Source organism: Ambystoma mexicanum, chromosome 2q, assembly GCF_040938575.1.
Source record: "Ambystoma mexicanum isolate Mex_15411 chromosome 2q, UKY_AmexF1_1, whole genome shotgun sequence".
Classification (NCBI taxonomy): domain Eukaryota; kingdom Metazoa; phylum Chordata; class Amphibia; order Caudata; family Ambystomatidae; genus Ambystoma; species Ambystoma mexicanum.
This window is the reverse complement of record NC_090924.1, coordinates 1,202,559,305-1,202,578,422: the sequence shown is the minus strand read 5'-3', so window position 1 is coordinate 1,202,578,422 and position 19,118 is coordinate 1,202,559,305. Positions and strand designations below refer to the sequence as shown.

Genomic DNA, 19,118 nt, shown 5'->3' with positions numbered 1-19,118 from the left:
ATTATGAACGGAATGAAGAGGAAGTAGGTGGGAAGCAGGAAGACCAATCAATAGAGACGAGCAATAGTCAGTACAGGAAAAGGTATATACGGTCGTGAATGTGTGCCAGGCATGAAGAACATAAAGAGATCAAGGGAATGAATGCTTTAGAGTGTGGAAGCATGGGACATCTGGGGAAATTGGCTTCAATGTATAAAGAGATTGTGCTGGGAGCTGGTAAAGGAGAGACTTCAGGGCTCATAGGAAGCAAGGCAAGAGAAGAATCGGAAAATGTGGCTTATGGGACTTCTGCAGTAGATATGTCAGGGGAGGTGGTTTAGGGATTACTTTGGTATAGGCATCTCGGACAGCCAGGTGTGGTAGCACATGTCATCCAATAGGATTGCAGTACAGGCACAGCCATGAGGGTGAAAGCAAGACTGGCAAAGATGCTACATGGCTTAGCCCTTTGCCATCCTCCATTCATCGGTCCTCTCAGTCATGTCCCCCTAAGCTCCCACTATTCCAGTAGGTGTTAGGGCAGGTCACAGGTCTCCCCATAGGCAATCAGAGGCTACCTGTAGATTGTGTGAAATGAGGAGACTGGGAGGGAGGAGCGCAGGCTAAGGGTGATGGTTTTTTTCTGTACTGGCCTGGAGAATGTGGCACTAAGATAAGACAGAACAACACCTCTCATCTGACCGCTGTGATCTTTATCATGCACATAATACAGAATCCTAAGTTTGGAATGCTAGAGCTCAGGCTGGGGACATGGGCCATCACAGCCATTCAGAGTTTATTCCATCTCTATAGCCTTTTTCTTCTCCACATCTAACCCACCATTTTTGCACTAGCCCACTTTTTTATATTTGTTTTTAATTTAGATGTATAAAGCATGAACTAAGGCCGGGAAGGCATCTAGATGCAATGCATGGAAGCAGACCAATGTGTTGGCTGAACAATGACATTTTGAATAAGTGAGTTTTAAGAGAGTTACGTGAACTAATATTATCAGTGATTTGGAGGAGATAAAATAAAGAGATTTCCACAAAGTGGAGACGAGGACAGAAAAGGAGCAACCTCTAGCTAGTGACTTGTAATTATGCAGAATTCTTAATAGAGTTTGAGATGCAGAATACAAAAGTCTAGTAGGTTAGTAGTGGAACAGTTTAGATTGAAAGTAGTCAGCACACGTTTTATGGATTGCTGAATGTGTGACACAAAGAATTTTTAAACTAATTTGGTCAGTCACAGGCTCCCAGTGGAGATGGCGTAGCAAAGGTTGTGAGTGGGAGAATCTGGTTTTGCCCAAATCTAGCCAAGCAGTGGAATGTTAGAGGATGCGCAGGCGTTGAATCAAAAAAACCTGTTGATCGAGATACATCCCATTACAATAATCCAAGGATCCCATCATTGAAGAGGTAACCAACATCATACAACTTTCGGAAGGAATGGCAACATCTTCCCCAGTACTTTCAGCTTGGTAAAGCCAGTATTGCATACTGAGGAAATGTGGGCTTCTCTAGAGCCTGATGGTAAATATTTCACATCAATACCTTTTACTGAGGTCCTGGGAACCGGGCAAGGACCCAAAGAGTCTGGCCAGTATTCACTATTCCAGGCCGTGTTATGGTTAGCGGAAACATCACCAAAACCTTGGTACTTTCCCCATTTAATTTCAACCAGTTTTTTGCCATGCTATTTTCTCAGTTTAGATGGTGGCTCAGTTGTCAGTGAATCAAGACGAAACAACAATTGTGTATCATCTGCATAGGTGTAAAAACACATCATATGATCGCCAATAAGGTCATCCAGAAGATGTAAATAGAGATTAAAAAGTAGAGGGGATAACTTAGAGCCCTGAGGAACCCTGCATGAAAGAGTGTTAGAGACAGATTGAAAATTACATTGAGACGCCATTTTGGTGCGACCTGTGGGAAATCAAGTAAACCACAGTAGCGGAGAACTAGATATACTAACCTATTTAAGCCATTGGAGAAGAATGTCATGATCAATCGTATCATGGGGAGGAAGAATAGCCCAGGAGCAACACATTTGTCTTGGAAACAAGACAACGCTGCACAACCAAAGTAGGTGTGAATCCCGATCCAGCACTTAGAAACCACTCATTGATATAAAGCTCACTATAAAAGAACAATTATAATTATAAAAGGCTGAGGAGGGGTCCAGGAAAATCAACACTCCAACCTTGCTTTGGTGCATGGAAAATTCAGCCAAGAGAGTGATCATAACAGACTCAAGAGAGGTCTAAAGCCAGACTAAAAGAATATAGGAGAGGCTTAGATTCAAGGAATTGTGACACTTGGGGGGATATGATGGCTTCCATGAGCTTCATAAGGATCGGGAAGAGAGATATAGGATGGTAGTTAGCAATTAAAATCGGATCTACATGATGCTTCTTCAAAAGCTTGGTAACCACAGCGGGCTTCAAAGGAACAGGGTTCATGCCAGAAGAAAAGGCATAGTGGAGAGCTGTTGTGCACAAAGGAGTAACTTTTAGCGGAAGATAATGAACCACATGAAGAGGAACAGCTGTCAGAGAGCTAATTTAAACTTACCTAAAGCAGCCAAGACTGCCTCTGGGCGTATTCCTTCTAATTTGACCATTCCTCCCCTATGAAGGTCTAGTCCATCCCTTTTAGACTTTACTCCCTTCTCCTTGTCTTTTCCACATTATATTCATTCCTCTTGTTTCTATTTATATGACACCTCTTTTCCTCTTTTCTCTACTTTCATGCCTATTTAACTTCTCTCACTGTTTACTCTCATTTTCAGATCTATCTGATATGTGTATTCTCCACTCCCACCAGTGCCTTGCCGTTTTACTCACCCCACTTTCACCACTCTCTCCACTGTGCTTCTGCTCATTATGCTGTTCTCTCCCACTGTGCATCTTTCTCTGTCACTGTTGCCCTCTTTGCACAAACAATGCATGTATTCAACTTTGTGTCCTATGCTGGCATTGGGCCTGCATGTTATGGTATGTCATGTTATGCTATGTAATGTTATGTGACATTTGTATAGCACCTACTGCGCTTGGTATAGCATCGAAGTGCTGTCAACTTGGTCTTAGTATGAAGTGCATCCTACACGAGTACTAAATAACTGAATGTGCACATGTTTCCCCAGGAGTGCTTCACTCTTGAATTGCCAGTGTGGCTCAGTAAAGTAAACTCTCAGAAAAAAGCAACCTTTTGTTTCCTCCCTCTGTGTTATAAAACTGACTGGTGCAGCTTTCTTCTTGTACAGCATGTGAAACCCCTGCATTTCTGTCGTTCACACAAGGCAAGTGACTAGTGTTGTGTCTCATTTTAAACCAGTATTACATTTCTGGGGATTGAAGCCTGTGGGAGACCCTACACCTGTTACTTCTCTTGCGGATCCTTCCCTCTCTAGAAGATCTACCTCTTTTCAATGGCAGTGGAAACAAATTGTGCATTGGATGCAAAAACAGGCCATTGCACTTTAAGCAATGGCTGTCATGTTGACTCTTGTGGGCATTGGTGGAAAAATGGTATTTGGTCATGAATATAATTTTGGCTGATTGTTTCGTGATAAGCTGAACCTATTCACAGTGGGAGTAGACGTTTCCTAAACAAATAGCAAGGCTGTTTCCAAAGAATATGGTGATAGGGTTTTAAAGACCTGATTAAGGGTAAGGGATATTGCAGAGAATTCTACCACCCCCAAGAGATTTTCTGGGCAATTATACTTTTTGCTTCCCTCTAGCCGGAAAGTCTGTGTTTGGTGTCAGTCCTTTCTCGTATGTCATTAAGTTTAGAAGTAAGGCATTCATCCTGGTGCTGATGATGGGCTGGGGATCCTGGGGTTCCCATCCATGTTCAACTTCACATTGTGGGTTGTGGCAATCCTGCACCATGTTTCCCCCAATCTCATCACTTCACCCCAAACATGTCATTTTCTAACAGTCCATAGAATGTCTATATATGTAGTTGATTTACACATGTTTAGAATACATTCAAACAGAGCTTCAAGGTTACCACAAAGGAAGGGTTCTGATTGAGGTATCTGCTTCCTTTTGTAAAGCAAGTGTTAAAAATAGTCAACATATTTTAACAGAAGTAATTGCTAAATATTGTGTTGATAGATTGACCAGAATATATAAGGGGAAAGGTGCTTTTGTCAGAATTCATACACATTTGCATTTACACATGTAAAATATATATTGTTAACCACATGAATGTGTTTAATTTAGATTCTCCATGAAATGATGGATGAGATCGACTACAATCATGATGGAATTGTCTCGCTTGAGGAATGGATACAAGGAGGAATGACTACAATTCCACTGCTTGTGCTCCTTGGATTAGAAAATGTAAGAAATACTAAAAGTACAATTGTTTTAGCTCATTATATCGTATTGCTTCAGATGTCTGGGATCTCAATCAATAAAAGTAGATGATTATGGGCAAGCACACAAACGATTTGCATTAATTGGTCTGATCTTTTATATTAGTTAATGATGTTTACTTTTGAGTAGATGAAACATACATTTAGCTAAATGGTGTAACACAGTTTAAAAGAAATGAGCTCCTTTGTGTCCAGTTATGGTTAGAACCAGTAAGCTAAGCATGTGTGAACACCTACTCATAGTGCTGTACTGTACGTATTGCTGAAACTGTGTCTGACTGTGAAAGAGACTTATAGTGCACTCGACATACCGTGATCATACCAGCAGAAGACCGTACACCCCTGAATGGCACATTAAACTATTGACATATAATTGCTTGCACATGGTTTGGGATTAAGCCTATACACAAAAGGAGATTGTCACAGGGCAATTGTGACTAGGTGGGACATGAGTTCCAAACTAACAGGCTAAACTGACAATCTGTAAAGAACACAACCCTAATGAAGCACTGTCTGGAATAATCACTCATCTCCCCAAGTTCATGTGAGGTCTTCTGCCACAATTGCAACAAATAAAACCAGTGCTGTGTTTTCCTGGGCCAAGCATGTGCTCAGGAGACACTAGGGAAACTCCTTATCACAGTTCTCAGGTGAGACACAGCAGACTCAGAATTCCCGTCTCGCAAACTTGATTAAATTAATCCCATTGATTTGGGTAATATTACCAACCATTGCAAGCATATCGAAAGACAAATATATTTGCAGTTTGTGCAACATAAACAAAATCATATTCATTTTGATTTCCCATTCTTTCAATAAACACAATACACCTCTATTTCTTGGATTATCGACAATTAACATTATTATTACCCATAAAAACAAGTTGAAACTGGAGTGATTATCCTAACATGGTTGCAGTCCAATTATGGATTACCAAGAATCTTGTTTCTAGGCTTATTATCTATTACTAATGTATACCTATGTGGTGCATTACTAAATTCATGTCATTCTAATGTTACAATTATAGAGAGCAGGATCTTAACATGTTGCACATTTAACGTATATATGTTTGGTGAATATAAACTGACTCTGCTCTCAAATTATAAAAAAAAGAACATGGTGGACATAAAGGATGCCATACCCATGCATTTGTGAATATACTATTTATGAAATTAGTCAGCCTGGCCGGACTGGCCACATCAATGTCGTGATTCAGAATCCCAGGTGAAAAAATACCTGTGTTCCGAAGTACCAGCCAGAGCGAAACATCAATTGACTCCCTAGCCAGTCTTTGAAACCATAGGTGAAACAGGAAGCTGCAAAGCCAGGCCCGGCCCACGGTAGCTGAAAAGGAGTAAAATAGAATTTAGGATGAATTCTACATCCGAGACCCCTTATGAGCGTGAAACAACACCTACCTAGTTCAGGAGATGGCCACTGCACATTGAAGGCAATCCAGGACCAAAGCGAACAAAGAAAGGGGAGCCTGTCCTCAACAACAGGAGAGCGCATCTAATGGGGCGCAGAGCAGTTGAGATGTTGCCGCTGATTCCACTAGGAGTTGAAAAGTCATGCTAAATATTCAGGAATCCAGTAATCCAAGGAGAAGAATACTGACACAGTTCCAAAAGAAAGATCGAGGGAACACAAGCCAAGTCCAGAGTCACAAAAATCCGGAGAAGGAAAAAACAGTTTCCCAAAACACAGGGAGTATCCAAAAAGCAATCCAATGGGAAAAGTCAAGGTTAAAACAGTGCGTGAAGACCCAGACAAGCAAAAAGTACAAAACGAAAGGGCACTAGCAGGAACGCTAAGAAGCACTGCTGTGTGGTTGTTGCTTTTTTAAATACTGTGCTGCGGACAGTTTCCTGATTGACAGTGTCACGTGACCTGTCAGTGACTACAGACGCACGACAGCTTGACCAAGTCGCCATTGTATCCCCCACCTTTGGCACAGGACCCGGACGGTTCCCAGTAAAAGGAATGGTGCGCCGCCGTGATGGCAAAGCGGAGTACACATGGCATATTTATTTATTTTCCACTTGCCAATTTAATTAAGTATTTTCTACAATTCCCTCTGAAGACAACTTTTCCGGAAAGTGTTTTTCTTCTTTTTAACAGTACAATGGGTCTTTAAGAAGGTCTCCGATAAGGTTTAACTAGTTCAAATTCATTTCTACATACTGTCGGGTATATTTAGATTCCCGACGTCACATGTGTCAGTTATTACGTAGCTAGGGGGGGGGCTGAGGGGTCGGCCTCCCCCTTGTGAAACCCTGTGCCCCCCCTTTATCCCCCCTACCTAAGACGAGCAGTGACCATGCTCTTCCCCCACCTTTGTCTATGCCCCCCCACCTTTTGCCTTTGGCCCCCTCTGTGCCCCTCCTAAATTTGATTCCTGGCGACGCCACTGGTTATTACACATTCTTTCAGTTTGCTTCTTGTTTACCACAGATCCATGTCAAAACATAGGTAACATGATCAGTGATGCAGTTAGCAAAACCTTAAAAGGGTATTTACATTTTGTGTGTCCATTTGGTAATGCGCCTGTTACGAAAAAGGTATCTCAATATTTTGGTCCTGAGTTATTTAAGTGTCTTGAGCATCTAAAGTTTTAGCTTTCGTGATCATGGCTTCACAGGTTTTTGTTGTCGTAGACTCACATGGTATAATTGCATGTCTAAAATGATTATGCTGCTCAGCCAACAAACATGTTTTGTTTTGTTATGTTATGTTCATATTTGTAGAAAATGTCCTTCTTTCATTTGCATGGCTTTTTGCCAATCTGGTAGATCTGTATTAGAGGGGGCTTAGGTGAGTCAAGGTAGGAAATGCAAGATAGCTTTGCTGTTGTGATGATGTAATCATGTAAGAATTACTTTGTGTGGTGAATTTGAGCAATTCCCCATTAATCTGTGCGAGAGGACTGGGGTGGCCCAGCTGCTACCCAATATGCCTCTCAGAGGGTGAAGCAGGTTTGCCTGGCGCCTGCAATCCCTTAGATATAACAAACAAACATTATACTCTGCACCCATGAGAAAGCCAAGGAAAAAAAAGCCTTTGATAACGACTTCAGATTCTAGAAGACCGTGGGGCAGCAGCAATCAGTCTGCAGAGTTGATATCGAATAATGAACATTTTCTCCTCCATGCGATCAGGTGTCGAAAAAGAGTAAGGCCTGGCCAGCGAGAGGGTCACTTATTTCATGTCAGGGTGGAAAAATGCACGTGTTGACCTGCGTTATTCAGGCAACTGTGGAATGCCATGGAGCTGTAGTGTTGCATTTTCCTAGTTGACAGCGTTGAACAACTTGTGCACTGCTATTTGGTCCCTAAGGTAAAATAAGGTTCCTCAATTAAGCTTTTTTTTTTATTACAAACTAAAAAAAATTAAGTTACAAATTGAAAAAGATCAACCAAGAAAAGTAGAAATTAAGCATTAACAGCATGCAGACATACTGGAATAATTGTTAATGGATAAAATTAAGAAACCTTTCAAGCCTGATCGATAAGATTGCTGGAGGAAGTTCACTTTTTCATGGGCTGATGAATGTCAATAGGTGTCATGGACTTATGGGAAGCATCCATTCTCATCGAACAATGTCAGATGGAAAATGAGGCCACTGCCTTTAGGATGTTGATGGATATCTGGAGACAGAGGGTCTGTAGAGACTTGACAGAGCTTGGGAAAAACACTTGATGCTATTGGGAGATGGGCAGCTAAAGGTGATGTTGGTGGCTCAATTTCACCTCTACAAACCACATAATCCCTGGATGGAATTGTAGAGCTTAAACCAGTGAGCTTGCCACTTCACACTAAGAGGAGCGATAGGGAGAACAAACAAAGGCTCATGGCAGGAGAGTGAAATTGGTTGCCTGACAAGTACCTGCATGGAACGTGTGAAGAGAATACTCACCTAATCAAGAATCCCATTGTTGGGCAGGTAGCCAACGCAACTTTATTCCCTTGTTAGCAGTCACTACTGGGAGAACACCTGTGGGTGTGAAGAAAACAACCAGATGATTGAGAATGAAACTGGTAAAGGTGAGGTTAGGTGCTGGACTCCAGCATACTACTGGCCCTTCGAGGGAAATTGAATACCCTGATGCCTTGGGTTGTCTCCCACAGGTGGCAAGACTCATGAGACAAATACTTAAATTGGAAAAGGAGGGGCGAGAATACTCATAGAAAGGATTTTGTAAACATGAGACTGATTATTGGTTTGACCTCAAAATACTTTTGGGCCCATGAGGGAACTAGAAATCCAGGAAACTTTGCTGCCTGTCACCAAGACTTAGGGAGAGAGAATGGCACAAGTACTGTAATAGAAGGGTGAAATTGACTGCCTGACAAGCACCTGCAGGAGAGAATGCTCGTCTATGACTATACCCAAGTAGTTGGGGGTGGATAGCCAAAATGTAAGATATAAATAGAGAGGGGGAGGATACACTCCTCTACATGTTGGACGACACTAAATTCCTGTTGTCCTGAATACTGGAATACTGAAGCAAAGGGGAACCTGAGTGCTTGCTATACTCCTAGAAGATTGCTTATCTGAAGGACGACTTGTGATTTTGTTTCAGATTAGGGGTGATGTTGTTTGTGATTGGTCGTGGAGGCTTTGTGTTGGCCAAATGATTATGGACATTTTGTTTTATGATATGGATAGGCTAGGAGATGAGATAAGCTTATAAGTGCAACATTTTTTTGTGCACCAGAGAACCTTTTTTGGTATTAGATTGGGGCTTCCCAGGATGGACAACGATTCATTAACATTAGGATTTTGCATGTGGTGTTAGGACCTAGAGAGCACCCTCCCTTGTTAGGACAAAACCTACCATCAACAATTGTATGCTGTCCTTTCCTTCACATCATTTTCAAAAATGTCCATTATTATTTCTATACATAGCCCATAGGCCCTCTGGGTATTTATCCACCCATACCCTGTTTTATCAACTCTCAAAAATAAACCTAAATATCATATGACTTGTGTGTATCACTTCTTGGTATCCTGCACAAGGTGGAAACAATAGGAACCAAGACGCCTGATATAAAACATCACAAGCACCTCATGCATGTCCCATCAAACTTATATATTTAACACTACATAAGGGACCCTTTACCCTTTGTCAAATCCATTATTAAAACTGTGATATTTGAGGCCACTAGCACTCTCTAATCAGAGCCTCAAACTGGATCCTTGAGTCTCAACATGAGGACATACAGAAATTAAACTCCTCTGAAGTTTTTTTTTCTCTTATATCTTGAAAAGTAGTTTAGATATTGGTCCTTGCCCTCCACTTAAAATCCAGCAACGTGTTTTCAGAAATCCTATGATCAAAATGGTCCAGCCTGCTCTAGAGTGCACCCTCAGCCACATTGTAATAAGTGGCAACTATGTCCAAAATGGATTCATCTTTTTGGTAGAGATGACAAGTGATGGACCCTTTAATGTTTATAGGAGATTCAATTCATTTTCTTGATTCCCTTAATGGATTAATATTATTTCATGCATATTTCTACTTCTTCAAACACAATTTAAAAGACAACCTTCAGGAATAAACTTGCCCTTACATGTACATGTCTCGATCCAAAAGGATCACCCTCAGGTGGCTGTATCCCAAAAAATAAGCAAATATAAATATGAAGGAAAGTAATCTACTCTAAATACAATATATTCATATCACCTCTTTGGTTAATCATCCCGATATTATAGAAAGGTTTAACTGCTGATCCCAAATTTTGTCGCCCAATATTCCTGTGACTAATATGCTTTTTAGCAAATGTTAATGTATATGCTCGAAGAATGGGCTATGAGCAACAACACTCTGAGTGCCACTCAAGCAGGGTTTAAGAAAGGATTTCCACCCTAGGCCAATGTTTTATATTGAATGTTTTTTCGAGACAAATTGTAATATTACAATGGGCAACCTGTATGGTTTCTTGAACCTTGAAAAGGATTTTGATTCCATAGACAGGAACAACATATGGAGGAAGCTGCGAGCACTCATGGTCTCTACTGGCCTCTTGAGCCTTACATGAGGCTGCTATTAGGATACTCATGCAGCAGTTTACTCCTTCCCCAGGGGAAGTTTTACTCTGCATTTAGAACCAACAAGGGGAACATCAAAGATATTAGTTGGATCCACTTTTATTTATTCGTTTTCTTTCGGATGTCAGTCCTGAACAAAGTGAGTCAAGAATTGTTCCTCATTTACTTCAAAAAGTGTCATATGGTTTGTTCTTATTTGAGGATGATACTAGGTTATTGGATCTTACACCGGGTAGGCTCCAAAGGATCGTGATTATTTTGCATAAACAGTTTAAAGCATAATATGTGGAAAATGAAAACAATGGTATTTGGTAAAGGCACAAACAACTGTGGTTAGAATCTAATGGGCCAACACATTAAAGAGATGAGGTCCTTTTTCTACTTGGGGCTCACATTTGACAAGTCCAGAAGTTGGACCGCGCATATTAAAGCAGTATTTGCAAAATTGAAACCTAGGATGGCAAGCTTGATGAGGTTCTATCGTAAATATGGGGCCCGGATTTTAAGTAAATGTTTTGAAGCATACAGAGACGAAGTATGGTCAATTCCCCTTACAAGAGTGAGATTTGGGGGTTTGCCAAGTGTGAGCAGGAGGGGGTGGCCCAAAATAAACGGCTGAAGAAGTTAACTGGTATTACCCTGGGTGCACCTTATAGATGGCTATCCCATTTGCTATATTGTTATATTTTAACTAATTTAGTGTTGTAGATGGTTTCACTTTTAACGTATTATTTGAAAACTGTTTTGAACTCTGGTAAAAGCGCTCCAAGCTTAGCTCAATTTGCTGCCTTGACTTGTTGACTTGTTTTAACTTAGTTGTGTGAATAGCCTGCTCAGTTTCAAAACATTTGCCTCCTTAACGCATTTTACAAAATTGGACTACAATCCTCAGCTTTTTTGTATTCCTCTCGCTCCATTTCTTGTTCCCCAGGTGGGTTAGCACCAGCGCCTCAGGGGCTAGCCAGTTTGTGCCGATCCATGCTGTCTTGCCTCTGGTGGTCCCACTTTCTTGCTCAGATAAGGGAGAAGTATCTCAGTTAGGTGTTACTGCCAGTAGCTGCTTTGACATTCATCTATTAGAGGCAATCATAATATCCAAATCTATTATGGAACACGATTTTGAAATAACTATCATCTCTTCGTCAGACAGACATAATAGCACGCTATCAGGCATTAGAAGATCCTCCACCTCCACTTATATGCCTTGATACATCTATAAATCTGGTGGAGAGTATCTCACAAGCCATCAATATGGAGGGCAAGGTGACCTCTCCGGCAGGGATGCAGAGGAAGTCATGTGTTTTGGCCCCTTTTGACCTCTCTTGTATTACGCAAGCCAATATATAGCCTGGCTGCTTATAAATGCAGGGGCTGAGATGGAGTGTGGGATGACCTGTAATTCTTGTATATCTGTCTCCATGAGTAATCCTGCTACTGGCACAGACACTCAGGATTTAGTAGCTACAGAGGGAGATCAGCACTTGCAGAAAGGGATGGGGAGTAGCATATACAAGGGAAACCAGACAATCACAGAACAGAAACATTAAAAGTTATGTTACTAAATACCCAATCCCTGGTTAAACATTCCACTGGAGTGGCAGAATACATCACAGACAAGGATATTCATTTTTATCCCCTGATAGAAACATGGCTCCATGCTACAGTGGGCCCCTCCTTGTCCCTGGCCATTCTGGTAGGCTACAATCTGGCACATACTGACAGACACAATGGTAAGGCGGAGGAGTACCTTTTATATCTAAAGCAGAATTAGAATAATGGGAAGTGGAATCCGTGGGACCTGACAGCTGCGAGACACTACTTTTTAAAGTTTGCACAGATGGGAATATAACAGTTAATCTGGTCCTCTTGTATATACCTCCCATTCCCATGTCAGATTTTACTAATCAATTAGGAAACGCGGAAATACCCTTACTTAAACTGACTGCAAATTGTGTTTTTTTGGGAGATTTTAATTTATGGATGGGGGATAGCTCAGACCAAACCACCACATGATTGGATGCTAGCTTAGTGTACTTAGTGTTATTTAACAAGTCAACAAGGCGACCCATATAAAGAGCAAAACCCTGGATTGGGTGGCCAAATGTAACATCTCCACGTGTGCTTACCATACCTCCATGCAAGTGGTTTGATCCATTGCTTTGTCCTTTATGATTTGCTGTGCACACATAAAGGTGAAGAGAATATCAAAGAATAAGACATGAATAACCACTAGGAAGAGGGGAATAAAGGGAAACTGCTCTACGATGATCCCTAAAGGCCGGGGGAGGGTTATGTTGGTTATTATAAGGACAGGGGAATACTGTGTTTTGTCCTAAAGTACCTCCAACCATATCCTTCTCCCCCTCTTCCTAACACGTCTGGGGTAATAATATCTCCTTTCCATCTCAGGATGAAGAGAACATGGAGAACAATATCCCATAACCTCATCTGATATAGGGGTTCCTTCTGTACAGGAGAGTCTGGAATACTGTGTTTTACCTAAGGGTATCCCACTTCCAATCCCCAAGGATGCTCCATCCAGCTGGGAATCCCTTGCTTGTCCACCCCCTGGGGCAGGATCCAAAAGCAATGACCTTTCCCGGGCCACTTGCATAGAGCATCCAAGGAGAGTAAATGTGATAACATCCTCTGTTTCTCACAGTGTCCACAATATACTCACCCATGACGACATGGTGGCAGTGATGACTGTGCCAGCTGGTGTCGGATGCTGAAGAAGATGGTGGTGGAATGGTGCAACTCATGCCACACAATGTAACAGCAGTGCATCCATCCCATGGTGTGCCTGGATTGCGACATCCTCTGTGCTGCAGGAAGGATATGAAGACACGCTGGCATATAGGCAATGCAGGATGTTAGCGGAAAGGCCGTAGCAGTTTCCTTCGGTAGCGCCAGCACAAGTCCAGGATAATTTGGAAAACCATACAACCTGTGGGAGGACCCGGTTTAAATCCCCATAGATTAATTTAGGAAAATATAAAGGTACACCTAAATTATTAAGACAAGACCCTGAGCAAAGGACAAGCCAAACAATATTTTACAGAGAGCCAATTTAAAAGAAGAATAAATAAAAGAACATGAAGAGAGTGAAACTGAGATTAGAACAGCAGTCTGGGCACTTAAGCGAGAGTGAGCCTAACACAGGAGGACCAGAATGGAAAATCCCTGCCACCCAATCCTGTAAGAAGGGATTTCCACCAAACAGGTGCCAACAGGATGAAGAGGTATCCGGCTATACGTGATATAAAAGCAGAGCCAGCTCTCTATGAACGTGTTTCAGTCAGATACAGGTTACCTATACTTCTCTACAGTAGCATTTGAGGTGAACAAGATCTGTTGACCAAAATTAATTATGGAAAAGCATCATGTATTACTAATTAAAACACATGCTCTTACCATACATGCTCTCATAAAAACATGATCTGACACCAGACAATTTCATGGCACATACTCGTAGAAGAGAAATACTTATGGTACACAATCTAATTACACATGCTCCTACAACACACTCTTACAACACACACTCTTACGACACATGCTATTATGGTACATGCTCAGAAACAATGTACATCTTCTATAAAAACTGCATCTGTATGTAGGAGATGTGCATTTCATACATGTACATATGAAAACTCATATCAAAGTAATGACTGATTTTAAAGTATTATTTCACAAGCATATGAAAAGAATATCAGATGTATATTGTAAACATGCAGCAAATGTAACTTTGATATTCCTCCTAAATATGTAAAGGGTAACATCAAAATGAAATCTCACATTTCATATGACTTCACACGACACACTCATATGCCAGACAATTACGCACCAAAAACCCTTAAGACACATAAAGTTATGACATGCACAATTGTTACACACCCTTATGCCAACCATGTGCCTATTTATTGAAGATCTAAAAGACATGTACAAAATGAATAGATATATTGTACTAGAACTGGGCATGTGAAAATATAAAAAGTGCATTATGTCACATCCAAGTTAGGACTAGCTTTGATGTGAATGGTCTTATGTATCTAAGATATATACGAGATGTAAATGGAGTATATGTACAAAATGTAATCCATGTACCATATGCTCATACACTCAAAAGGCAAACACTCATACTACATATACTTTTACTACATGCACTCATACGTCATACACCAAAACACTGGAATTACAATTTTGAAACAACCGTTTAAAAAAAAAAAAAGTTAAAGATATTCTAAAAAATATAAAGTATATGGACAGTGAGAATAATAATGTTAAGGTACACACAGTCACTGTATACAACTGCAAAATCAATCCTGAAACTCCAAGTACAAACATTAAGACCATACCACTACAAATCCAACCTTAAAACTCACTTAAAATATTAGGCAGGTTACAACATTATCCTGAGAGAAACCATATTATGAAATTATGCCAGAATGAAAGTCCATGCAATGTTATATTGAGAAGGTGCCTGGATCCTTCAAATCAATCAGCAGAGGTAGATCTCGGAAGATGAGCACTATGAAATCTTTACTGAAAGACAGAGCACAGACTGACAAGAAATCACATGCATGCCTATCCACTAAGGCTACCACACAAACTGATCTGGACACTGGCTCTCTCCAGGTGGATATGAATGCATATTGGCCACTGTTGATTCACTCTGGTAATCAGGGTAGATACGATATCCTTCCAATACCATGGCCCAGAATGCCAGTCCCACATTGTACCCCCATATCCAAAGAAGAACTATTCCATCAATACAGGTTTCTGTACAACCTGGATTTGTCCCCAGCTTCTGCACCCTGAATGAGTGTTCTCACAATGTCCTGAACTTTGATGTGGAGATATATGAAGAAACACCCATGTTAATGAAATACTATTTACATGGAACACTACACACAGGGCTCTACGCATTGACACAGGGAACCTTATGGAGCAAACAATGGTGGAACGGGTAGGAATTCAGGTGAAGCATATTTACGATAATTGCATATTCCTAAATGTAATTATCTTAAACTAGGGGTGGATCTGATATAGCAGAACAGCAACAAGCAAACTGAATTTGCAATGCCACAAGGGTGGAGTAGCTCACACTAGGCTACATTTACCCTCCATTAAAGTGTGTCAGTATACCAGAGTCAGATGCGAGTAGATTAGCTTTTAATGGAAAAGGGTGTTGGAGTCTTTTAGACACAACACAAACAGATGTGCTTGCAGAATAGGAGAGAGTCTGCATCATCACCCAATTAGTGCTGAAAACATGCTTGACACTCTGACATAGGTTGGTTAAATCAAACAGGTCAATTGAGTGATGAACAAAATACACTGTGGCAAAAGAGGACTTGAGCAGAATACCAGTTTTGAAACAGCTTCACATAGATATATGCCAACCAATGCAGACACTTGAAGAAAAGACATATGAATGTTTGGTTCATAGAATTGTGTAGTCTAAAAGTATGGCAAGACACAGTGATCAGGCTTGCTTTTAAAAGTTGATTACAAGGAACCTGGGAAGTTGAATGCTTTCTATTAGAGGGTTATCATTATCTACATTTGCTTGCATAAAAACGAAATGTTTCTGGATATTTTGGGGATTGTGATTAGGGATACCCTTTCCTCCGTTTCTCGTAATGACCTTTCTCAAATAAAAACAAAGTCACCCATTTTGCAGTTTGTGCATATTCATTTAGATTTAGAAACAGTTTAAATGTGATAAATGTCTCCAGCCACCGTGGGAGATTGAAGAGCTGTTACATGTGACCTAAATAAGTATGATTTTGTTTATCATCTGGTGCTATTCTTGGCGGGTGATTTAAAAGGTAAGCTCTCGGATGATCGCTGTTTGTCATGACTCAATTGGATGAAATAAGAGGAATTCCTTTTTATGATAAGGCTAGGGAAGAAACGTGATAACGGAGGATACCAGTTAGTGCGGGTGTGCTCCAAATCTTTTTATTTTAAGAATAGGCAATGGACTGAGAGTGTCAGACATATTGGTTCAGACCACATTCAATTGTACTGGTGATGTTACCCTCATAAACTACGTTATAGTTAGCATGTAGCAATGGGTAAATATTATGGCCTCGTAGTTACCATGGCAACAGTGGCACTAATATTTTCACTATGAAGTGACTCTGGATCAAAGGACCACTGTGGTTATTTAGGAATATCAGGATTTTGGTCAAACCACTAACCGTTGTAATGTTGTCTAAGACCATCAAGATACTGGTCACATTATAAATATAAAAATGGTGGTAGTTGAAGATTATCACATGCATGGCTTCTGCATTTTAGAATATGCTGAGTTGCTTCATCTAGCCCTGATCAAAACCCAGTGTAAAGACTAGTTGAAAATAGTAAGTCAAGAGATATATCTAAGGAACTAGGAAGAGCATCTGGAGAGATCAGGATATGGTAACATTAGCTTAAGCTGACTGTGCATTTTGTTCCTTGGTAGAATTATTTTATTTGCAAACACATTCTGAGGGACTGGCAGTTGTGACAGGCTTTTAGAATACATTTGTGTCTCTGTGGCTGCAGAACTGAAAACCTTATTCAAATTAATATGTTTTAAAGGGTTGCATTAAATAAGTGCTCAAAGAAAATGAATGTAAAGTGTTAGGATTGCCAAGCGCCAAATAATAGTTGTCAGGATGTGTTTTCTGTGTGTTAGGTTATGAAAGGGCAACATCAATATGTGATTGTCTCCCTTGCTCAAACGACCATTAACTAGATGTTCAGTGACTCAAAACTCTAGACCAATTAAAAGTGTCTAAAGTTTATTCAAGCCACAATAAAAAAACAAAGTTCAAAACAAATGCCTTTCTGAAATATTTCAAAGATGCATCAGGATGCTACTCTTCCTCCTACAGGAATGTTTTCATTGCTTCTCCCAATGTCATTCCGATAAGGGCTGCCTTGTCCTCCTGCTGTTAGCTCAAGGCACAGCTTTCCCCAGGCACAGACTCATGGTTCTTGGTCAGTCAGAGGTTTTTGGGTGCCGCTGGCCTACTGCCTCCCAGAGCCTTTCTTCAAGGCCCCTTTCTTGTAGGCCAGCAAGCACGTCCTGACAGGTATTTCCCTGAGTTGGTGTGTTTTACAAGTGAGCCCTAGTGAGGTTCAGAAGAGAAACATGGTTCTCTACTTCCACTCCACCCACTCCAAATCTTGAGGTTCACCCTGGGACTCTTTTCCACCTTGGCAATTCCTCCCTTTCCCCAAAGGAAGTTGTGCGATCTCATGCCTCTAACCCCCTCTATATATTCATCTGTATCATTGTGCCCCTCTGGAACTTCCCTTTTCTTACTACTTAAGTGAATGGTATCTCTCCCCTGCTGGAAAGAGTCTTCCTCTATCCCCCTCCATAGGAGCTCATTCACATCCTTTCTCCTCTGAATGCTCCCTTTACCTCCTCATGTCAACAACTCTTTCTCTCCTAATGGCAACTGCCCTTTTTCAACACAACTTTCTCTTCTTTGACGAACTTCTCCAGTCTCCTCACCACAACAATACTAACCACCTAATCCTTTAAATTCCTCTTCATCACCAATCTCCTGTCTGCTCTTGTTAGGCAGAATTATATGCAGTACCCTTTGGGAACACCACACACAATTAAGACTACAAGTGACAGTACAAATTCACCTTTGGTACAAGCCTGTACTACACAGTAAAGTGGTAGTGATTGCTGAGCAGCCAGACTTATCTCAAGAGCAAGTGAGCCGTATCAATAGTTACACAACCGACATCAATTACTATGACTCAAGCAAACACAAACTCAAGGTTTCTGAGTAAAAGAATGTACATGTATTTACACATCAGTTTTATAACATCTCACTAAAGTAAAGCAGTTTAAAAATCACACTCTTAATACACCACACCACTCCCAATAGGTTCCAAACAAGTTAAGCTCACAAAATGAAGTGGGAGCAAAATGGCACTCCAGAAATTTAAAAGGGAGGGAAAGCCAAAGTTAATAGAAATTGAACCACACCAACAGGTAAGTACTCAGGGCAATTAAGCAAGAGGAACTACAGTGATAGAATCAGGTAGAAAAGGCTTAGTGCCAAAGTCAATACGACAAAAGTCTTTTGTTCAAGATCACACGGTTCAGGGTAGTTTGCGGTAATGTTCGTGCCACGGGTTCCGGATGAGGTTGGTTGGCAGAAAAGTTAGTTCAAAGAGAAGAAAAGGATAAGCCCTCGGATTGGAGAAAGATTTCTGAAACTTTCACCACGGCTGAACAAAACGAACAACCGGATTTGCACAGTACCTTAAAACGGAGAGGAAGCTGTAGTTGAGGCGAACGTTCCTAGTAGTTCCAGCAGGCTCACAGTTCCTGAAGCGACTGCCTGACTGTCTGACTGTCTGAGTGACACGAAGTAGGAAGACTGGAGGGTCCTGTACCACCCAGGGAAGAAACCAGCAGCAGAGCAAAGCAACGCAGGTATAGCTTCTGGGTATCTTGTAGCATGGTCTACTACAACCAGGTTAAACCTGTTGCCTGAAGTTGTGGGAGGGCCAAGGGGACCGACAATGTCAATGCCCATCCTCTCAAAAGGAACTCCCACCACTGGGAGGGGCACCAGGGGTGCCACATTCTTGGCTCCACTCTTGCCAGAGGTTTGGGAAGTGTGACAGCTCCTACAGAATTTGTCAACTTCTGCACCCATCTTAGGCCAGTAGA

The 19,118-nt window shown here is 41.1% G+C and overlaps 1 protein-coding gene across 1 annotated transcript in view; it reads left to right on the top strand.

Annotated features, from left to right (window-relative positions):
• The window catches only part of DGKB (diacylglycerol kinase beta), a 3,560,883-nt gene that overhangs the window by 703,018 nt on the left and 2,838,747 nt on the right, over positions 1–19,118 (top strand). The window contains exon 9 of the mRNA XM_069648599.1: positions 4,217–4,336. Within this exon, the coding sequence (XP_069504700.1) occupies positions 4,217–4,336 (120 nt within the window). The remainder of the gene's footprint in view (positions 1–4,216; positions 4,337–19,118) is intronic.